The following is a 23,821-nucleotide window of genomic DNA, read 5'->3' on the forward strand; positions in this document are numbered from 1 at the left end:
TTATATCATTAGATTATTATTACTCATGCATTAATGTAAAAGGATTTTGCTGTTGTAGTTGGAAGAGGTGGAGCTCGTTTTGAACTATTTCGTAATCTATTTGTAACTATTTAATTTCATTTATAGCAGAATATCACATTTTATAAGCTCTTTGTATGTTTTGTATGTACAAATCCTAATCTGTAAAGTAACCAGTAACTAGAGCAGTCAGATAAATGTAGTGAAGTAAAAATATTTCCCTCTGAGATGTAGTAAAGTAGAAGTATAAAGTACAAGTACCTGAGTAAATGAAGTGTACTTAGTTACATTCCACCACCGTACTTCATTAGAGTATCGACATATTGAGCCTGTAATCGAAAAACTGTATATTTACATAATTGTATTTGCAAACTGATAACTCAGACTGTGTTTTGATTGTTATATTTACAGCTGACTGTGTTATCCACAGTGACTCTGACTGTATCTACCTGTTTTCTGGTCTCTGAGTCCTGGACCGTGCTCCGTGCCTCGCTGCTCGTCTCATCCTGCAGTCTGGTTAGAAATGATAAGCAGGTTCAGCTGCTTATTTAAACCACGTGACCTCCATCTGTGTCCGTGTGTGCAAACTGTAACACTGTAAACTCCTGTTTACTCGGTTTCTTCACATTAAACTCTTCGCTTACTGACACCTGTCACCCTGCCCTTCGGTCCGAATCCTAAACCTGACTTTAACATGTGTAGTAAAGGAGTAAAGGAAACAACCTGAGCGTAAAAATGTTAGTATTTAAGGAAGCTATGCAATGTTACACATCAAATAATAATCCTGTTAGTGAAATAACGAGAATGGAGTGTAAAAAGTTATATAAAGCTTAATACTTTAACCTCCAATCATTTGTTAAAATTAACTGAAACTTTATTTATTTTACTCTTCTATTTTAGCAGTTTTCAACTCCCAGTTTTCCTTTTTTTTGGTTTCATATGACTTTTATTAATTATTCAAAATTTTCGGTATTATTTATTGATGTTATCAGTTATATTTTTGAATCGTCTGATAACGTTTTACTGCTTTTTGTTGGTTTTGGGGTCTCCGTGTCCTCTGAGGAAGCGTATTTTTGAGGAAATACGCTGTTATTTGTGTTGCGTCTTGCAAGCAGCTGCAGGTGTTCGTGTTGTAATTTGGACTGAATCCGCTGACAGTCCCAAGACTGTCCAACTTTTCTGATATGTTTTATTCACTTTGTAGTATAGTCGTTTTTTTATATATGTACTCATCATCACTTAATTTCTTGGGTGCACATTTGAAAGGGAAAAGTACGGTGGCCCTGAGAGTTCAACGCACTGTAACTTAAGAAAACACAAGCAAATTAAGAAAACATCTTCACCAATTCGACAACACATGCGCAGCAATTAGGAAAAAATAGTTAAAACGTGCAAACTGAGAAATAATTGTTTCTGTATTTGCTGCGTATGTGTTGTCAAATTTGTGAAAATGTTTTCTTCCTTTGCTTTGTGTTTTCTTAAAGGGATTTTACACATCAGTCTGTTTACAGATGTTAGGAAGAACTGCTGCATATTTAAAAAAAAAGAGTAGTATAAAACCTTTAATGTCTCCTGTGTGAAGTCTGATAAATGTCCTCAAGTGATGTCACTTGAGTCAGCGTTGCTTGGGAATGAAGACTACAAGTTTGAAAATGAAATGAATTAAAAGTTTACCAGGCCTCTGTAGCGCGCTCCTCATCTCTGCTGCAGGCAGGCTAGCAGCTCGAGGCTACATTAGCTGCTACTAGCATAACACACCCAAATCTCCTCCTGAACCAAACTGTTGGCAGCGGAGTTGCATTATGGGCAATGTAGGCGCCAGGTTTTGACAAGGAAGAAGAATGAGCGGAATAAAAAAGACGATATCTCTGGTTGTGCTGCATTGATTCTTTTGATTTTTTTTAAAAACTGTCCATCATGAGTCTGACAACGTTATAGGCGTACAATGCTAAATCAGTGGAGTACTGCAGGGGGTTGGCCTCTCAGGGCCACCGTAGAAAGGTGATGATCATGTAGGGATTTCAGAGCTGGACGGGAGCTCGGGTTATGTATGTTGCTTTTCTCTGATCAACCCAAACTGCAGATAATGTAGCATATCATCTTATCAGGATAAATGACCTTGTACAGATGAATTACTAACACTGTATTGCTCTCAGAAGTTAATATTCTTATCAGTAACACTACAATAAAATATTTCTTATTTTTATTTACATGTAGAGATCTACCTTCAGACCAGTAGCCACCTCCACGCACGACTGGATTGGTCCACCGAACCCTCTTTCCAACCTGCGGCCAATCGTTTACCACGTCCCTGAGAACGAAACGGAGCTGGAGAAACGGCTGCGACACCTGAGGCAGGAGACCGAGGACTGGAACCACGACTTCTGGGCCAGGCAGAACATCACCTTCAGCAAGGTTGAAATGTTTTTTCCATTATAAAAGGAAAAAGTCCATGTAAATGTGCTGTTGACTGTTGACAAGGCAGGGTGTATACAAAGTCGTGTTTACCGTGAAAACATTCACAAACTTCAGTTTATTAGGAATATATACAACAAGATGAAACACAAGACAAACAAAAATCACAGACCACAAATGTGGAAAATCACAAACCACAAAATGAGGAAAATTTAATTAAAAAAAGTATTGAACTCCACACTTTCCGCACAAAGTTTATTGAAAATACAACATTTCTGTCACCCTGAGATCAATAAACTTGACATTGTGCGGGAGTTCAATACTGTCTTTTACACTTAAAGAATAATAAAGGTATTGCCAAAATTGCCAAGAAAGTTAAGATTATAATTTAATCATCTACAGTAAGAGAAACTACCTGTTATGTTAACTGTTTTACAGCTTTAGAGTTTCCTTATTTTGTAGCAGTCGTAGTTTGGTTTTATGCCAGTCTCTGTGTCTTCTGGTCCCACTTCTGTTTCTCACACAGGTTGTATTGCTAAAATGTTTTTATTTTGGCAGTGTGATGAAAACATGTATATAATAACCAGAATAATGCCCGTCACGGTAAACACAGATCAGTGCTAGCCAGGAAGAAAAATCTCCCCCAAAAAATGTAAATGTAAAGTATATTTCAAGTAAAGCTGATCTCACACTACAAGAGTTTTGGGCTGATTTATCCCCGATTCGCCCCTCCCGACAATCGGAGGCTAAATCTGGCCTGGGACCGTGCTCGGCCCGGATTACCTGGTAATGTGAGGGGTTTACAGATCCAGTCTTAAGCCTCCAGACCTGCTCGCAGACTCATCAGGGCCGCCCCGATAATATCAAACATGTTTGATATTTAGGATTTAAAATCTGGGTGATTACAGTACTTTCCCCAATAGCCAATGAGAGAGATGGAAGCTTACAAGCCCGGAGCAGCTGACGGTGTTGCCAAGCAACGGTAAACATTCTAGCCCTTGAGGCTAACGTTAGCTAGCATACTGCTGTTGACAGATATAAAAACTGACTCCGTGTTGACTGCGTCTCATATTCGTGCCTTCTGCTTTTGTTTTTTCTCACTACAAAGCCTCGCCACAGCAAGTTGTTGCACCACGGCAGTCTCCGTTTTGTTTACACCTGCGTCCCCATGAGATCACGCGAGGTGGGGCATCGCTCCCTCTGGCGCGATAATCTTAATAATATCCTGTAGTGTGTGATGCGCCATTATTTTTCCAGTCTTGTAGTGTGAGCATGTTTGAGATTAGAGAGAAGAACATCTGTTAGGTTTTAAGAGATTTTTAAACTCCTGTAGTGTGAGCCCAGCTTAAGGCTGCAACTAACGGTTGTTTTCAGTATCACTTAATTTCGATGAATCAATGAGTCTATAAAGTGCACGAAACTGTGAAAAAGGCCCCTTGCAATTTCCCAGAACTCAAGGTGACGTCTTTAAAGTTCTCTTTTTGTCCAATTAACTTTCCAAAATATAAAATATTCAAAATATTTTGACTTTACAATGTTAACAAAAGCAGAAAAGCAACAAATTCTCTCATTTGAGAAGCTGGAACCAGTGGATGTTTGGCATTTTTCCTTGATAAATGTTGTAAACGATCAATCGGTTATCAAATTATTGTTGATTATTATTCCATTGATTGACTAATCGGTTAATTGACTAATTGTTTCAGCAGTTATACAAAGGCAGCCTGACGGCACAGTCACTGAGACATCTCATGTTAACCAGATGAGCTGGAGTGAAGCATCTGAATCAGCCAAACATCCACGCTGCTGACGTTCCTCTGAGTCCCTGCCGGCTCCAGAGCTGCTGCCCTGCAGCTGACCTCTGACCTCTGACCTCCCAGCAGAGGCAGAGCTTCCATATGTGGATTAGTATCACATCATCATTGTCACAGGATGATCCTGACCTCTGCATGCTGAGCTCTGATGTAGGAAAGTCCCTATTTTCACCAGCAGAGAGCAGCATTGTACAACAAAGCTTCGCTGTCATTTGCCCCCCTCTGTCCAGAGATAAAGTAAATATAGTGTATATTATAAACCGTTATCTCTGATATATATATATATATATATATTGATTCCCTTTGTTGTTCAAGGAATTATGTTCAAAATCTCTTGAAGAATTAAATACCTTGAGTTTGATATTATTTAACAGTGAAGATATTTTAGAATCAGAATCAGAAATACTTTATTGATCCCTGAGGGGAAACTCTTTTGTTACAGCTGCTCGCTGTCACGTCAGTGCACACAGGAATAGAAGTACTAAGCAAAAAATATAATACACTATAATACAGGTCAGAAAATAAATTAAGTACTAAGTGGTTATAAGTATAAAATTAAAATAAGTGTGAAGTACAAAGTGGGTATTGCACAGCAGTAATAGAGGTATGAATAAATATCAATATCAATAAATAGGGACTTTTTAAACTGAAAAGAGTATATTGCACAGCAGTATTAACACAGAATATTGCACAATTATTATTAAGTATTGCAGAGATGTAATGAGATGTAAAACATTTGAAAATTTGTGTTGTGACAACAATTTTTCTCGAGTCTGATCGAGTACTTTGTATAATCAGAGTTCTGTGTACTCTTCCCTAATCAACAGCACAGTAAGTGGCTGTCTGCAGCTTTTGTTGTTGCCTGAAAGTTGATTTTCTGTAAATGGAGAGACGGTGTCGCTCGATCCATTTAAGACTGGACTGCACTGTTACGGGCTCTCTGGATAAGTTCAGTACTGTATGGTCACCCCTCTTATCACCTGTGGCCTGAAGACTGATTGAAAGTATAAAAGAAATATCGAATTATGTAAATATGTAAAGAAAAATATATATTTTGTTGTGTGTGTATCCATTTGTTGTATACGTTTTCTGACAACCTTTTGTCTAAATGATTTAGTTTTGATTTGTTTGATTAGCTGTCTGTATTAGATATGGGTCTTTGTGTTGGCTGTTGGCTTTTTGTTTGTGTATGTTGTAAAATCTAAAGAAAGAAATTAAATACATATATATATATATATATTTTTTTTATTCTCTGCAGGAAAAAGATGCTTTCATCATTTCACAACTGAATGCAAAGGGCTTGACTGAGCGTGACGAGCAAGGTGAGGACATGTAGCTTTCCTACATATATTAGTGTTGGTGTCTTACTCAGAGGTTAAGACTCTTACCGCTCTCCTGTGTGCAGGCTTTATTAAGAAAAGACGATTAAATGCTTGAGTAGAATTTTAAAAACTCCTTTTGCATAGATTGTAAATTTGTTCACAATGTATGAGCCAGTTTTGTCTGTCAAAACTTAAACCTGACAATTCAAAAGCACAGTGAATTGAGGACATTTTGTATAACAGCTGGCGATTTAAAAAGGAAATGTATCTTAATGAGAATATATGTTGTCTGCTGTGTCTTCTCCCTCCCCCGCAGGACGACGGCGGTCCCTGAACAGTGAAGAAATGGCCGTGTTTTACAAAAGCTTCCTGGACAGAAACATAATACGACATGCAAATTATAACAAGTGAGTTGTTTTGCAGCTGGGTATGTCCCACGGTGCCGCCGGGTGGGTGGGTACATCTCCCTCCACGTGAGCTGTGGGCTTTAACCGTCACCGTTATATACTGTACCTTGTGAACGGAGAACAACAAACATCGCAGGCTTCGAAGAGCTTTCTGTGAATTAGCATTGCAAAGTGGCTGACTTGTTTTTAGGTTAGTGAATCCTCCTTAAAGACCGAGAAGTTTTTTGCCCACACGCATCACCTCTGCAACTGCTTTTAGTGTTTTTTTTCTGTGAGTGAGATTTAAACTCTATCTTCTGATTGCACAACTGTGTTCGTGTTATTCCTGTTATTGTTTCAGGTAGGAGTAAATCAAAGAAATAACAGCATTTCCCCCTTTCTTCCCCCCAGAATACTTTGTATTTGGGAAAGAAAATCAACACCCAATATTTAAAAAATCTGTAAGAATCATATATATGTACAAAGCAAATATTGTGTGATATTTTATCTGAAGGTGGCCAACATCATTGGGAAAGTTTACTTAAAGCGCCTTTCTAGATCAGAAATCACAAAGTGCTTCACAATAAAAGGTGAAAGTAAGACATAAAATAGAGACACAATGTAAAAGTAATACATGAAATAGAGATTAAAAAAGAGAAGGCAAGTCTACACAGGTTATAGTCTAAGTGTCCACAGATCTTAAGTCCAAAAGAAGAGAGTTTAAGTGCGACACATCAAAGACACAGTCTCCTTTAGTTTGGAGTCTGGAGCGAGGAACAACTAACAAACCCCGATCGGAGGACCTCAGAAACCTTCTGGCGATGTAGTGCCTGACCATGCAGAGCTTAAAACTGATCACAAGATCCTTGAATTAGATTTTGAATTTGATGCAGAGCCGGCATAAAGACTAAAGAGATCAAGATTGAAGTCACTTGAGACTGTTTCGAGGACCTGTTCAAAAGCTTTGCAGCAGCATTCTGGCCTACTAATAAATGATCCAGAGATGGGTTTCTAAGACAGGAGAAAAGGGAGTTACAGTAATCTAGATGGGATGAAATATAAGCGTGAATAATCATCTTACTACCTCAGCTGGAAAAAACAGGAACAAATCAAACATGCGGGTTCTGTGTGTGGCTTTAACTTAGAAATCTTAAATGTGAAGATGTGTTCGATGTGGAGATTGATAACATTCATACGTCTGTACGGATAATATAAAGCTACCACCAGCAGCACATAACACCCTGTAAATCTACAAATTGTAATTTTTACGCTTCGTTTTTTTGTACTGATTAAACAAATGAGAACGTGTTAACCTGTGGGCTTTAGTGGTGCTTGAAGGCAGATTTTCTTACCTTTGGACAGAGCCAGGCTAGCTGTTTCCCCTTGTTTCCAGTCTTTGTGCTAAGCTAAGCTAACTGGCTGCTGGCAGTAGCTTCATATTTAGCGTACAGACGAGAGTGGTATCTTCTCATCAGCTAGAAAGCGAGTAAGCGTATTTCCCAAAATGTTGAACTATTCCATTAAAAGTTATCCAGTCTCCTAAATTAGCGTTTATATACCGAGTAACATTAGTTGCATAATGGCCCTAGATTAAAAAGTGTTACTACTCTCTTTTCAGTGCAGTTTTTCTGTGTATATTTTAGGCTGTGAGCTGACCGGCTTAGCCAGAGAAACTTATATTAAGTACAACAATATAATGAGCTTAACTTCTTTTATAAAACTGTATTTTTTTCCAAAATGAAATGACACACTTCATATGTTGCTGCAGTATAATCTGTTGAAGTTGTCATACTGTATCACTGGATTTAACTTGAACACACTTCCTCTAATTCTCTTTTTTTCTCCTCCTTGTCACGTCCAGCGAATGGTACCGGCGTAACTTCGCCATCACCGTGCTCATGGCCCGAGTCGCCCTAAAGAACATGTGGAAGACTGTTACCGATAGACACAGCAGCAAGAAAAACAGCACTCCTACCGCCTGATAAGAAATAAAATATTCACCCGCCCTCCCGTCAAGTGTTTGGATTTGTTTCTAGTGCGTTGTTGTGTTTTTTCTTCTGTTTTCTGATGCGTGGTTGATTTGATCAAATCCCCCCTAAGGTACTGAAATATGTTTTCACTGCTCACTTACAGAGAGACAAAAAGACGAGCTGTTGATTTGATTTATTCAGTCAACTACATCTTTCTTATAATTACATTGAGAAACAGTCGGAAATCTTCCCATCAGCAGGGCGTTCACTGGAAACTCTAGTTTCTATTAAGGCTGCTCACACCTGCCTGCACCTTACTATAAAACCCACAGACAGAGATGTCTTGCATTTATTTGTTATTGTACAACTTATTTCTATCAACTTGTCTGCTTTTACTTGATGCACAGGATCACTGATTAATTTGAGGTTCATTTCATGGTTCCAGCTTCACAAATGCGAGGATTTGCTTTGATTTTCCTTTTAATTATTTTTGGACCGTTGGTTGGACAAAACAAACATTGTGAAGGTGTCACTTTGGGCTCTGGGTAATTGTAATGGCATTTCTCAGAATTTTTACAAACCAAACGATCACTTGTTTAATTGAGAAAACAATCAGCAGAATAATCCATAATGAAAATAATCATTAGTTGCAGTCTGATACAAAATAGTAAAATGCTACTTTTACATTAATACATGAGTAATAATGATATATAATAGTATAACAATATATATTATATTTTAGACCTTGTAATCCCTTGTGAACCTTCACATAGTTTGAGATCTTCGGGCAGGGGTCTCCTGTCTGTTCCTGAGTCCAGGATGAAAACTAAGGGGGACAGAGCTTTTGCTATCAGGGCCCCGAGGCTCTGGAACAACTTGAAGACAGAGATGTCTTTCTAAGACAGGAGAAAAGGGAGTTACAGTAATCTAGATGGGATGAAATAAGAGCGTGAATAATCATCAACAACTTGCCCGAAGAAATTAGGTTGTCTGAGTCAGTATCTTTGTTTAAGTCTCGTCTCAAAACACATTTTTATCTGAAAGCAGATCCTGATTTTACCTGAACTAGTTGTTTATTTTACTGTTTATTTTATTGTTTTTGTGTATTTTATTTCTTTATATTTCGTCATTCACTGTGGTATTTTATTTCTCTTGTTGTGAAGCACTTTGTACTTTGTTTTGATAAGTGCTCTATAAATAAAGTTTTATTATTATTATTATTATTATAACAGTCACAGGGGACATTTTACTGCATTGCATACTTTTACTTTTAATACTTTACATTTTCCTGATTATACTTGTATAAGCTACTCTTACTTTTTCAATGCAGGACTAGTAATGGAGTAAATTCACAGTGTGGTATTGGTACTTTTACTTAAGTAAAGTATCTGACTACTTTTCCATCACTCTTCAAGTATAAATCTGGCTGCTCAACTTGCACCACAGCTTCCCCTTTAATGCGGGCAGGCATGACATCATTACCGAGGAAGAGCGGGGGGGTGCCGGGTACGCCATTTTCGCGCACCGCGCAGTCAGTCAGTCAGTCATCCAGCCAGCCAGTCAGCCAGTGCACCAGCGAGCTGTCATCTTCATGGGCTACTAGTCAACTTTTTATTTAGCCCCATGAAGCCGCTGTCGAGTTAGTATTACGGACCTGTTCCTGCCATGGAACAAAAGGAGAACAGGCTTTTCTTATATGGCTCAGACTAAAGTCAGTGTTTTGACAGATAGCTTAGGTGGCTAGCTATGTAGCTAGCTGGTCATCATTAACGGCGGTTGATGCAGTGAAGCCCAGCGTCAGTCGGTAAAACATACCCCACTCGGAGACAGTTTGGAAATTCAGTTTTATTACTTAAATATTTTTTTACACTCATCGGCAAGCGTTGGTGATCAAAGGAACAACACCTCCATTTAAAAAAAGGCGTGATTTAAAAGGTAAAGAGGCGAGGGAAACGAGCGTTACAGCCAGCTACATTGGCAACGGATGTCCTAGAGAACGGTAAGAATGGATCCGTGTATTTCTTGGAATAGTGTCATTAGCTAATTAACCACTTTGAGAAAATTTCACCTGTTTCTTCAAGTGTCATTTTGTCAAACAACGAGCATTTGAATTATTAACGTTTTATAATTTTGGGCGCCCGTGTTTTAAAGAAATCCTCCTCCACCACCCCCCTTCGTGTGTGGTCGGTGTTTACGTTAATTGCAGGAATTAGACGCCATAAGCACTTTAACTGTCACTGAGAGTGCTAGCTCAGAGTTAGCTAACTGGGGTTATTAGTCTGTGTGACAGGAACATTTTGGCTAACTGGTTCTTCAGGTTAATCCATTTGTAAATAAGATAGCTAAGGCAAAGCAGCAGGAAGTGTAGCGGCATGGACACGAGTAAGAACATGTCTGTCAACCGGTGGGAGGATGCACTTGTTGGCCACTGCAGCACCCTAAAAGTCTTGATGTTGAGTTTGTCATGTGATAAGTTAGCTGTGTTGGATGTCCTTTCATTGATATTCAGAGCAGGGGTTGAGGGCTGTGAAAGCTGCCTGTGTTGAGGAGACAGCTTCAGAGGGGACAGTGCATCTCAGTGTGGGACTCACAGCTGGGATCTGAAAACCAGGCAGACTGAGAGGTGTCTATGAATATTTGAGATTTAGGACACGCAATCTCTGAGTCAACACTGCATGACAGAAATCTCAGGGATAAACACAAGTATTGCCCTGCAGCCTTTTAATGTTCAATCCACCCAAAGGAGCACTCATGACAACCTGCAGGGCTCCTCCTCCAGGCTAACACCCCTCTGCTCTCCGGGGGACAGCTTGTTGTTGGCTCCAACATCCCAGAGGTTTTGTGTGTTGACCTTTTTTTATAGACTTCTTACAGCTGGTGAGAAATGATAATTATGTGTTGTCACTGCAGATTTTGTTGTAATGCTGCAGGTCGCTTTTTGCAGGTGAAGCGTATAAACCAGCATATAACTAAAACATAACGCCTGCCAAAACCTGACACTGACTGGAGGTTAGTGCTTTTTTATTGTACTGTTGTGTACTTTTAGACATGCCAGAGAAGTAATTGAGAATAAATATTTGAATTACAGCACAACCAATACTGGATTTGTGAGGCTGAAACCAATATTAATATTTGAGAGTTTTAAAAATCTATTTATGAAACACAAAACGTAAACAGATGTTTTTGATTTAGAATTCCTTCAATTTGCTTATACTGTAAATAAGACACTGTTTCTAAAATACCTTAGACATATTTTAGCATTTCTGTACTGTAATTTCTTGTTACTTAATGGCCGACACATATGCCTGTACTGATATATCTGCAATAAACTAATCTCAGGTGATATATCAGCCCATCTGATTTATTGGTTGGGCTTAAATTAGAATAAGCATAAAGGGACACTAAGGGTCAAACCCACAGCATACAGACAGTAGATGCAGAAAGGGAAAAGATTTGGCTTGTGTCTTTTGCTGCATAAAGATCGTCTGTGTATCCTTCACTGTAGTCTGCTTAATAATGAGCTTTGACTAGTTAATAAGTAATACGCTCAGTTGCCACTTAATTAGGTACATTTAGCTTAAACTAATGAGTCAAATACAACAGTCCTGCAATAAATCCTCCCTTCATGAAGGTTATAACGTTCAGTTATTGTTGAAGTGGTTTTAGAGAGGTGTTGATTCAAGTTTGTTGTCATTTTGGAGGCTGCAGTTTGTGCTGCTGTATAGAGCTGTCACCATTAGACCTTTTTATCAATTTGTTGATTGTCAGAAAATGAATCTGCGACTATTTTAATAATTTTAATAATTGTTTTAAGTCATTTATCAAACAAAAAAATCCAAACATTGCTGGTTTCAGTTTGGCAAATGTGAAGATTGGTGTTTTTATATCGTTGTATTTCTTGACATGTTTTTGATGAAATGTTTGTCTTACCATAAATGAACACCTCTGTAAACAGTTTCAACAAAAACTGAACTTTATAACTTTCATGAAGGTAGGATGTATTGCTATTGCTGTTTATATTAGACTGCATTAGTTTTGGCTAGGTTCATTTTAAACAGCAACTGAGTTTACATTGTCAATGAAATAATAACAGCTGTAGTGAACATACTGAAGACAGGCTTAATGCAGAGGTATACTTTTTACATTTAGTGCAAGTTATTAATGCATGCACTGTACCTACACACACATTAGACATCCCGAATAAAACAGATTTAGACTAGAAGATGACAACAGAGTGATTTTCTTTTCTGTCCTGCCCTGTCCTGCAACTTATGTTGTTACCAATCTTGTCACTTTCAGTCCTGAGTAAACGCTGACTTACCAAGCTTCTGCCCGATAATTTAGTAAGAGAGGCAACATTTCAAATATTAAATATATAGGTTATTGTTGAGGTTTCTGCATTGGAGCGGCTTCACCTGCAAGCTGCTATTCTTGTTGCAGATTGTCAAAATTGTCATATTTTAAACAGGTTTTCTGAATTTATGTTCGTGTTACGGTGAGATGGCGCTGTCATATGCCAATCAGACAACCAGTTCTTTCATAATGGCTCTGGCGTAAATTACATTGTGTGAAATAATGCTACCAGCTATGACAAATGTCTGGTAGAGAGGCACAGAGATGATGTATGGCCAAATGAGGAAATCAGCAGGAACTCAGTCTACTTTCTCAAAGTTCTTCTTCAACCTAGTTTTGGTAACACAGTCTTAAAGCCTGAAAATTAATCAGTGGAGATTCTGAAGCAACTTATATATCAAAGTCAAAATAAATCCAGAATATTCTCTCGGTATCTTTCAGCCTTCGGGGTGCTGCAGCAAGGAGCGAGCGGTGCCACTACTGTCTCTGTAGATCAGAGCATCTACTTTAGCGATGATAAATTTAATCTCTCGCCCAAGGCTCGCTCATGGAAATAAAATAAAAAAAAATCATTGGCGCTCTTGTCATGTGAGGGCTTACCAGAAGTGAGCCTGCAACTCATTTTAGGAGATGACACACAGTTTAACACAGCAGGCTGCAGCAAATTAATTCACACAGAATAAGGCAGCTATGTTCCTGTGTTGGGTTAGTTTAGAATAAGACATTTTCAGAGTTCAACCTCCTAATGTCCACCAGAAACAGAAAACCAAATGAGTCCATTATTGATAACAATCTTACTTGTCATTTCCTGTGTTTCAGCCGTGCAGTGTCATGTCTCGTGCCTACTTGATTTGTTAACCCGTTTCTTGGTCTCTGAAGCAAACAGCCAGTGTCGTCACATGATAGTTGAGTAAGACTGATGTTTTGCAGGAATAGTGAATTCAAAGACTCCAGCACGTGGACAGCACAAGATATATGTAAACAACCATTTTAAACCAGCAGTAATCAGTATTTTTATATTAACTTGAATAATTCTCACCCAGCTTTTTATAGCATCTTTTAGCTCGTTGTTTTTGTTTTCCAGACTGCAACTTTACTGCTTTGGTTCACTCTCACCGCTCTCATCTGGGTCGTCTTCGACTGTTTTAAGCAAAAAGCTCTGATAAACCCACGTTACACTAACTGCCTAGCACCAAACGTCAGCAGTGAAAAAGCGATAACGGAGCTAAAAGGAAAGTGAACACTGGACTTTAATTTGTCAGGTGGCTAGAGACACGACTCAAAATGAATGCTAATGTTGCTCCATATCTGTTGGATGTGTAAATAAGCAACTTAAAAGGTTTTTCCTTTGTGTTTATGGTTTAGCATTTTTTCAGTCTTTGGTGCTCAGCGCTGATAGCTGCAAATGCAAAATGTTTTCATCGACAGGACACAGGTAGAACAACTGTTGCATCATTTGAATCATGGATAATTAGAAGTGATCCAGTAAAATTAACTTGTAGAGGCTCAGAGTGTCTTTCAGACTCTCTCTCTCTTTAAACGTGGATGTAAATCACAGCTCATCTGATGACTATCAGCCCACACATCGCTGACGAAGATTCTCCGCAGTGCTGCTCTTCCTGCTGCCGGCCCCATCCTCATGCATGAAGCCCAGAGCAAGCACTTACTGTTCCTCTTCTTCATTGCCCCCAATACCCTACCCCCCACCACATTTGTCTTCAGCCTCCCCATCGCCTCATTTCATTGCCTTAACCTGCATATATGAGGAGCTGCAGCGTCCCCGGGCGCTCAGCTGCATGCCAGCTATTTACATTTCAAAAGTTAACATCAGAAATAGTTTTCTCTGCCTTTCCCTGCAGTGCTTTGTGCTCTGAGACTCATCTGATGCCAGAAATAAAAGATTGTTGGATCACAACAGGAAGAAAGGCTTGTCCTGTCACTTTCACTTCTGTATTGCACAGCCTGCAATGATAGTTGTTGTCTGTCTTGTTCTTTGCAGTTTGGGATGTTTCCAGTGGTTGAAAACTGACCTTGCTTTGTGTTGGTGGGGTATAAAGCAGTGATTTTTGATTGATACCCAGGCTCACTGCTTGACCCTTTCAAGGATCCAGTTCGACTTGTTTTGCAGTGTAAGAACAACTTTTATTTTGATATTTAACATCTTGAAGGATATGTGTTGTGCAAACAAGGTGTGCTGATCAGTTTTTCAGCTCATTTACAGCAGCGAGGGACTGGTAGCTGAATGGATGTGAAGGAAACACCGGCGTTAACTGACATGATGTGCATTTTCCTAATTAATTGGTAGATTACAAGCCACAGCAGTAATTTATCCCCAAGTTTCAAAAGCCACTTTCACTACTGAAGCAGCCCATCTGTTCTCTGCAACATAATTAAAAACTCCAAATGATGCTACATGTAGAAATTTAAGTGTTTGAGTGGTGGCTGTTCCACTCAGATAGGTATGACTGTTGTTATCATCAGACAATATAATTTGTTATATCTCATGTGGAGTTACTGTTAGCTATTTTATAATAAGTATTGTCAGTAAAAATATATTCTTTTTAGAGGTGAAATGATTAGTCAACGAATCAATTAGTCAAGTGAAAATGTAGCTGCCACTACTTAATCAATTAAGTCATTTTTCAAGCTGCAATGCAAAACATTACCTTGTTCCAGCTTCTTAATTGTGAGGATTTGATGGTTTCCTTTATCTTATTTGATAATAAACAGAATATTTTGGCTTTTGGACTGTTGTCACAAGCAATTATAAGGCGTCACTGTGGGCTTTGGGGAATTGCGAAGTGCATTTTTCACCTTTTTCTGACAATCTATAGACCAAACAGTTAATCAGTTAATCGAGAAAACAATCAGCAGGTTAATCTATGATGAAATCCTAATTATTTTATTTGTAGGTGTTTGTAAGAAAGTAACTGCATTATTAAAGTGTCATTTGAAACTGATGAAACAAGTGAAATACCAACAACAGGATAAATACTGATAATTTTGCTTCATCAGCCTCTTAGCAGTTTGCCAACCACATTAGGAAATTCTTCTGAAAATGTAGTTGGGTCGACCAGTACAAGTTTGAGGTTAATGTTATTGATTTTTTCAAGTAAATTTCACTGAAAATTCCCTCGTGCTGCACAGCTCTGCTCACCTGGAGCTGCTGTTTTCCATCTCCTCCTCCACACAGCTCAGTTTCCTGCCCTGCTGTCAGCTGATAGGCTGCAGGCTGGTTGCTGAGTCACATGGAGCGATCAGGGATATAGCTCTTCCTCCGTCTGCTGAGGGCGGTCTTCGGCTATTGTTTTTTTTGTCCTTCCACATTTAACTAAAATATGAAATCTGAGGCAGTTTAGGACAAGTCTGCTGTCTTCACCTGACACCATAGCAGCTTTTATACTGAGGTGGGCACGCTGGTTCAAGTCATTGCAACGTTAAGGATAAGACTGTTAGTTCAGTCACACCCAAGAGTTGTTTCATTTCTGTATTTTTCACAGAGCCATGCAGTAAAACATAACTTCAGACAGTGTGTCTGTAATTATTCAGCCGAGAGAGTGTTTGCAGTTTCAGTTCGGCATGCTCGCAGAGATTTATTAGGCAGCTCGCTACAACTGCTGCCGAAGCGCTCAGTCATAATCCTCTTAAGTTTGTGTGTGTAATGAATACAAAGCAAAGAAAGTCAGGGTGGAGTGGGAAGGTGTGCGTTGGGAGTGTGTTGAGGGTCAATGTCAGAGGAACAGATATTAACCTGCAGTGTTTAGCTAATATGTGCATAATAATAGCACCTGTTTTACCTGCTACGCCTAATAGTCTTCCTCCTTAATCACCAAGACTGATTCAGGATCTGATTATGTGCTATGACCGCATTATGGCAGCACTAAGAAGCGGATTATTATTGGAGATATTGTAATCATGAATATGAATGTTTAGGGTCACTATTACTTTACTGTACAGTATTTTCTAACTGCAGTAGAGGATTAATAATCAAACTTCCAAAGATGGCAAAATTATAACTTAAAACTATATCCTACCTGATTTTTCTAAGATTGGGTCGTATTTTAGTAGGTTTTTGGTTGGATTAAAACTGGTTACATACAGGTAAAGCTAGTAAATGCTGACTTAAATTCATATTAAAGATGCAACACTATAATATTGTGGTTACCAAACAAAACAAATGTGAAGACCAGTGGCAGCCACTCATCATGTACTTTAAGTTTTCTACTAGTTCCTTTCAGAGTTTTCCTTTCTAATAATCCTCACCTCATACCTGTCGTTATCTGCAAACCACACACAGACCACAAGCCTCAGATCTGGATTTGAACTGTCAGCAGGCAGCAGGTTTAGCGTCTGTAGTTTGGGTTAAACTTTTCATCACAGCTGCACCAAAGTCCCTTCTTAAGTGATGACTCCTCGGGTTTTTTAGAGCACTTCAAACAGCATTTTACAAATGCCACATTACATTTAACCTGTGTTTATCCAGCTTTTTCTGCTGCTCACACACTGTACTGAGCTTTTCGAGCAGAGCAGGTGGCTCAGTCAGTGCCTCGCTCAAAGGCACCTTGACTGTAGTTGGAGAGGGAAGCATGAACATTTCTTATTAATTCACTCAACCTGAACCACCCAGACTCCTGAACCAAGAACTGTCCAGTCACAAACACGTGGGTCTAACCTTTTGTTTTTGTTTGAGTATTGATTGTAAAGGGAGATGAATCACTGGCAGGGTGGTAAAAGGCTGTGTAGTGGCCATGAGACCAGCAAACGTTAACCCCGATCAAGCCTTTGTTGCGTTAAATGTAATTAATTTTTCTTATCAGGACTTAACGAGCATAGAAGTCATAAGACGAGTGGGCACTAATGTCAACACATTGAGAGTCTTTAGATGACAACAAGCTGCTTTTAGTTTTTGTCACGATCTAGAAAATGATTTGCCCTCCTGCATTCATTGGAGCCTGATTTTTGTATACTTAAGTTTTATGAGGACATCCATGTCAGATTAATTTTATACAGCCTTTTTACTGTGTTATGTAAATGTTTTGGCATTGAAGTTTCTTGGTTTGATATGTCTGATCTCCGGGGACATATTGTATAAAACAGCATTAAAACAAACAAATGTATTTATACATCTTTTTGACATTAACTTTCCTTTCTCTGTTGTTAACAGGATGCGTGAGGACATGTCCACCATGGTGTGCGTGAAGGAGGAGGAGAACCCTGGGGAGAGGCTGTCCCAGGATGAGATCATCTCCCGGACCAAGCAGGTGATCCAGGGGCTGGATGCCCTGAAGCAGGAGCACCACTCTATCCTGGAGGGCCTGCTGGGCACGCTGTGCTGCCTGAAGCAAGACGAGGAGGGCGTTTTGGTGGAGGAGAAGTCCCACATGATCCGCAAGTCCCTGGAGATGCTGGAGCTCGGGCTGAGCGAGGCACAGGTATGTGTCTACAGCTTCACAGAGTCTGTCAATCATTGGTGAATCACTGAACTGAAATATCAGGCTTTTCTGTTATGTATAGGTTGGTCTGTACTGAATATCCAACAGATCCAGGCTACAAGCCATTCTTTTGTCTGTTTTTTGTGAATAATATTTTATTTAGTTTTCTTAAATAACTGCAACAAAACAAGGTGAATATATTTATTGAAAATATAAATAATTAATACACATTATTTTAAAAAGTGAAATAAAAACAAACCACCTGGATTGATGCCCTCTCTGGCTTATCCAGTAAAAATTACAAGGGAAAAACTTCAGAAGCTTCAAGAAAATAGGGTCAACATTTTTGTGGTAGTTTTTGTTGCTGGAGCTCTACCTTTTTTGAGAGTTTACTCTCTGGTATAGAACAGAGATTTATCCCCCACGTTTAGCCCAAATTCACACCAGACGTGACGATCAGCGGTGCCTAAGTTCTAGTGAAGCGTTAATTTCTTCAGTCCACTCCGACTTCGACCTTGTTACGGTGTCACTATCCTCAGAACTAGCTGTCCTGTCGGCAGCACAGCTCCAGAGGAGCTCACCAGGCTGACTAATATCAGACCTTCAATGTAGAAATTATTTATTTTTCTTTTCAGGTAGGCTCCATGGGAGTGGTTAGAGGTGTGAATTTATACATTTAAAATAGAAGCGTATTTGAAAACAAAACGTACACACAAAATAATACATACAGTATTCTAAAATCAGTGTTTTCCAAAGACTCCTCTAGTGTAATAGTAGTGGAAAAATCACAAATACTTCCCAAATCCTCCTGAAGAAAGTGAACAGAAACAAAGAGAGAAGCTTTTACAGCTCAGAAATAAAACATTTTAAAAATGCAGATTTTTCAGAGAAAGTTTGAAAACAGTTGGTTGTGTCATTGCTCAGTTGGCAAACACCGATGAGTCACTGTCGATGTTTTAGCATCTCATCTCCCAGCAGGCTTTATCTATTAAATATACAATACACTGCACCATGCAGACTTTAATATCCACCTTCAATGTTTTGGGTAGCTTGCAGTTGTGGTAAAGTACAGGGTGATTCATATTTTTCTGCATAATTTTCCTGCACTAACACCCCTAATGTCTCTATGCTTCAAACTCTTTGTCTAATTACACCCCTCCCAGCCTCTCACCTTAGAGCGTATGCTATTAGGTGGATACTTTTACCCAAAGTGTAGCTTGGCGATACCTGAATTTATTGTGTTCTTGATCAACCTAATAACGTACTCCCAAATTCAAACTATGTGATATTATTTGTATTATTGAACTATGTAGCAACTTGTGTGTGTTAAGAAAAAGCTGCTCCTCTTTGTCCAGGTGATGATGGCGCTGTCGAGCCACCTGAGCTCGGTGGAGTCGGAGAAGCAGAAGCTACGGGCTCAGGTACGCCGGCTCTGCCAGGAGAACCAGTGGCTGAGGGACGAGCTGGCCGGGACGCAGCAGAAACTGCAGAAGAGCGAGCAGAGTGTGGCCCAGCTGGAGGAGGAGAAGAAGCACCTGGAGTTCATGAACCAGCTGAAGAAGTACGACGAGGACTTGTCCCCATCCGTAAGTCCTCGGGTCTTCTTCAGAGTGTTATCGTGCCCTCATGTTTAATACGTTTGACATCTTATGACTAAAGTAGGATTCCAAAGCAAAGAAACTCCAGTGACAGAGTAGGGATACCTCGATCTGATACAATGGATCTATATCGGCGCGGATCCTGACCTTATGAAGCGGATTGGGTATCGGCCGTGAAGTGTTTTCGCTATCAGTTACATTAATTTATGCTAGTCGGCTTAGCCCGGTTAGTCAAGCTCATGTAGTGTTGCTGCCTCCGAACGGCAAACGCAGAGCTGGAGGATCCTCCCGTGACATTTTGATCCACTGTATGGGAGCATTATGGTTTCCCGGTTAGTTACGATGGGCAACTATGAGTGGCAAACTGTATGCCGACATTGTTCAACTGAAGTCGGGTATGTTTGTGGAAACACTTCAAACATGTCAATTTCACCTGAATGTGTCAATTAGCAGAACGAAACAAAAACAGACTGGAAAGAGAGTCCTTCTCCCCTCAGCGTTCAGCCTCTGACTGCAGATTCAGACCATACCAAATCAATAACTGATGCTATAGGAATATTTATTGCTTCAGATTTGCGACCGTACTCGGTCAATATATAAAGTCTATGGGTCGTAGAGAATAGTGCTTGAGCCACGCTACAATGTGTCTTCACATGTGCATTTCAGTCAGTCTGTTGTACCTGCCCTGTGTAAACCAGCAGAAGCTGCATGTGTTCAGAAATTATCAACAGGTCAGAGTCTCACAATGCAGCATTACTGACATTTGTGTTATTTATTTGTTATTTATTTTTTATTGACAATATGACAGTATTTGAGTGCATTAACTGTTACAGTAAGAATCATGGCCGATCAGCCGCTGTTGAATGTTTACATTTTTCAAATTAATTACAAAAATACATCTTTTTGTTTCCCTGCTGTACCGAAAATGTAACGAACCGTGACCCTAAAACCGAGGTACATACCGTGAATTTTGTGTACCATTACACCCCTACTGAGTCGTGGTGTTGGTATTTGGGAGGAAATAAAGTTGGATCAGTGAATCCCTAGGCCAATCACATAAGACTGAGAATAATAAGAGATGGTGACTAACCAGTGAGAACAGACAGAAATCCCCCAAGATTCATGGAGAGAATACATCACATTCAAACTAGCTAGGGCAAATAAAGCCTTACTGTCCACAGCAGTGGTCATGTGTCTGTGATTAAAGTATGCAAGTTATTATTTCAACAATTAGCTGACACTACTGATGAGAATGCCTAAAACAAGGCAGCGGTAATTGCTAAAATCAGCAGGTGTAATTTTTGTTTGGAGCAGTAATCTGCTCACTCTTGGGTCACAATTGCAAACCAGAAGGTGCTCAGAGAGCACATCTACAGCACTCTACAAAGTCTGCATTATAATCAAAACACACACAGTAGACAATTATGGGATACATGTTCCAGATTTTGTCATTGAAGGAAGTGCAGCAGAAAATGGCAAATATGTCTCGAGCTTCCCTTAGTGGTTAATTTGTACTGACTTTAACTTGGTTTCATCAGTCATTGGTATGCATCTCTTTTTCTTTTTTTGATTATTTGTGTCAAATATCTGAATAAGCTCTCGTGTCTCCACGCTAACCACTAGACGTTCTGCTTTTAAACAAGTTAAGTTTGGGGGTTTTTCCTCTCTCCAGGATTATCAGCCTTGTTTCATTATGTAGTTTCCATTCCTTTTGAAAGAGTCACATTTCCTGCTGTACCTTCTCTCCCACTGATTCCTTCTATTTTGGGCTTTTAAGTCACTTCCCCAAACTCCTTATCAGCAGCAGTCGATTAAAAGTTATCAATATAAACTATCAAGTATTTTAACATTTTGAAATGTGCTTGATGGGTCCCAGGCTACCGAATGACTGCATCAGCAGATAACAAAGAAGTCGGTAATGCTCTTCTATGAATTTTAGAAAACATTGAGTCAGTTCATTCATTATCCTCTATCTTTCTCCCTTTTTCCTATATATTCCTATATCCTCCTTCTCTCCCCTCTCCCTCACTCCCCTCTCAGGAGGAGAAGGACTCTGACTCCAGTAAAGAGACTCTGGACGATCTCTTCCCAGATGACCAGGACGACCAAGCCCCAGGCAGTAAGTGTACCACATTCCTCTTCTTCCCTCTACTCTGGAGTATTCTCAAGCATGTTTAGTCCTGGGCCCAAATATCTAATGGGTTCCTGGCCTTGGGACGTACGTAGATGTAATTGTAGGGGTGCTCTTGTCATGTGGCCACAGACAGGAAGCAGGTCTGTGACCCAGATTAAGTCCTAAATGTTTCTGCGGCTACAGAAGCGAAGATAGGAGTAAGATTAAAGCAATAGCAGTATTGTGTATTTTGAAAGATAGTTACCTGCAATGTGTTATGGAATAGCTGTAAGACATAGTTAACTTCAGCTTCCACCACATTAATACTTAGCAGTTGAAGGTTTGACTAATGACGTGCAGGTTTTTGTTAGAAATTAGTTTTTAGTTTTTGTTTTTTGTTTTCTGATGGTGGCAGTAATTTTGAAAATGTCACTGCTGTAAAATTGATTAGTCCTCTGGGAACAAAACTTCAATCTTTGCACCAACAACACTAATATACCAAAGTCTAGTCAGAGGATGTCCCCAGAGTCAGAATATATCACATAATATATGATGGTAGAGTTTCTCCTGCCATACATCACTTTTCTGCACTTTTCTTAAGCCTCATAAATCTTTGTCTCTTCATCTCTCTCTACTTACGCTTTCCGTGCCTCACTCTACCACTCTTACACATGCAAACCCCAGTTTTTCTTTGCTCCCACTCTTCATGTCCGCCCCTTTCCTCAGTGTTTGATGGGGTTGTCTTTCAATAGCTCGGTAGTCCAGACACTAAAGCTGTGTTGGCTGTAAAGGCCCATTAGTCAGGACCTAGTTTAGCCTGGAGGGAGGCCAAATGGGGAGAAAACCTCCCAACCAGATTGGCGTTATATAGTTCCAGGACTTCTACAGTGTGTTGTTTTTGTGTGGCAGTAGTCAGGTGAAATTATGTTTGGCAAGACCACAGTAGTAGTTGTTATGAACTGTTTGGGGCTTTGAATATGAATGAAATGCTTAAAATCTAAACATTTGGTATCAATACCATGGCAAAAAAAGTGAAAGCACATAATTCTGATTAGCTTCAACCTGTTTCTCTTTGTAAAACCAATTACCAAAGCCTCATTTGACAGGGATTATAACTACAGTTATGTCCAATGCCCCACCAGAAGAGCTACAGCACTAATTTGGCTGTTTGGAAAAAGGGACCCACAAAAAACAGCTAACTGTTTGTTCCCAAACTTGGCTTTGATCGAGTTTTTTTTTTTTTTTTTTTTTTTTTTTTTTAACCCTTTTTGCACCAAGGTGATTCCCATTTGGCTCCTGGCACCAGTTTGTCAGCCAGTTTTGCTGACAAAATGGACAGCAGACTGGTTCACACTTTGCAGATCACTGTCGGAGCCAGACTGCAGCTCTCTGCACTCCAGTCCTCCTAGTTTCTTCTTTGTTAAACTGTTTGATTTAACCTACCAGCTGGAGGTTCGGTCAAAATGGAAATTTATCTTGCAGAACACATTTAATGAAGGTAATAAATGTTTAAACTTAATATTTAATTCAGTCTTCATTTCATCTTAACGATATGAGGTCCAGTCAAATACTGTAGATTTTAAGATTATAACCTGACTTGGTAGAATAGTGAATTTATATTCAAGAAAGTGTTGTGTGTGTGTATCCAAAGCCTAATGTATCTTCATCCTCTGAGCCATAGAGCTCCATTGTTGTCCAAAAACTATTAAAAACACATCAGTGAGCCGCACTGTTGCACTGTCACATGTTCCTTCCTGAACACACACACTGTAGTTTATTTATTTTGATCAGTCCCACCTACACCGTCCTCACTAGAGCACCAAATGTGGATTCATCCGCCGCTGAAAATAGTCCCCAACAAATGCACTATTTCCTCCTGTTTTTGTTAAAAACTACAGTGACCAGCTGTTTTAGGAAATTACTGAGCTGTTTTTAAGAATGAAACTATATTTTTGAGGTGTTTTTATGGCTTCAGTAGGAATCAGTAGGCTTGGAGCTGAGAGCCAATGACAGGCAGGGGAAGTCAGAAAGTACTGAGAGAAGAACTATTTCATTATTTGTTGACAATAACAAACATATAGAATATCACCAGCTGTATCCATTTAAGATGCATAAAGATCAAGAAACAATAATGTCAGCTACATATTTGCACCACATTTTAAGTCTGATGCTCTTCCCCAGGAAGCATCCGGGTGTGCACTAACCGACGATTTTTTATTTTATTTATTTTTTACATTTAACAGCTTGTCCTCTGTTTTTCTGCTCACAAAGAAACCAGCTTTTCCACTGTTTTTATGTGGACCAGAATGTGGCCAATGGAAATTCCCCACTCTTACAGTGTTTTGTGGGTGTAAAATAGGTTTTGATCCAGACTTCTCTGGGTTTTGGCCCAAATTATGACTG

General features: G+C 39.4%; 3 protein-coding genes across 13 annotated transcripts in view; 2 read left to right on the plus strand and 1 right to left on the minus strand.

Moving 5' to 3' along the window:
* Nucleotides 1–566, minus strand: part of bag5 (BCL2 associated athanogene 5) — a 22,553-nt gene extending 21,987 nt beyond the window's left edge. The window contains exon 1 of one of the 4 annotated variants that reach the window (XM_044166272.1): nt 468–566. In XM_044166272.1, the coding sequence (XP_044022207.1) occupies nt 468–523 (56 nt within the window). In that variant the 5' untranslated portion in view covers nt 524–566. Of the gene's footprint in view, nt 1–279; nt 340–467 lie in introns of those variants that run through there. The other 3 variants (XM_044166276.1, XM_044166274.1, XM_044166280.1) reach the window with 3 other exon arrangements.
* LOC122861611 (cytochrome c oxidase assembly factor 8) overlaps nt 1–7,962 on the plus strand; it is an 11,390-nt gene extending 3,428 nt beyond the window's left edge. Inside the window, exons 2-5 of the mRNA XM_044166288.1 lie at nt 2,236–2,433; nt 5,503–5,566; nt 5,883–5,973; nt 7,814–7,962. Coding sequence (XP_044022223.1) covers nt 2,236–2,433; nt 5,503–5,566; nt 5,883–5,973; nt 7,814–7,934 — 474 coding nt within the window. The 3' untranslated portion in view covers nt 7,935–7,962. The remainder of the gene's footprint in view (nt 1–2,235; nt 2,434–5,502; nt 5,567–5,882; nt 5,974–7,813) is intronic.
* Nucleotides 7,963–9,392: 1,430 nt separating this feature from the next.
* Nucleotides 9,393–23,821, plus strand: part of klc1a (kinesin light chain 1a) — a 57,384-nt gene continuing 42,955 nt past the window's right edge. For 3 of the 8 annotated variants that reach the window (XM_044166785.1, XM_044166783.1, XM_044166784.1), the window contains exons 1-4: nt 9,398–9,921; nt 17,440–17,707; nt 19,063–19,293; nt 21,346–21,424. In XM_044166785.1, the coding sequence (XP_044022720.1) occupies nt 17,441–17,707; nt 19,063–19,293; nt 21,346–21,424 (577 nt within the window). In that variant the 5' untranslated portion in view covers nt 9,398–9,921; nt 17,440. Of the gene's footprint in view, nt 9,922–14,274; nt 14,405–17,439; nt 17,708–19,062; nt 19,294–21,345; nt 21,425–23,821 lie in introns of all 8 variants that reach the window. The other 5 variants (XM_044166780.1, XM_044166782.1, XM_044166781.1 and 2 more) reach the window with 4 other exon arrangements.

This window comes from Siniperca chuatsi, linkage group LG15 (genome assembly GCF_020085105.1).
Source record: "Siniperca chuatsi isolate FFG_IHB_CAS linkage group LG15, ASM2008510v1, whole genome shotgun sequence".
NCBI lineage: Eukaryota > Metazoa > Chordata > Actinopteri > Centrarchiformes > Sinipercidae > Siniperca > Siniperca chuatsi.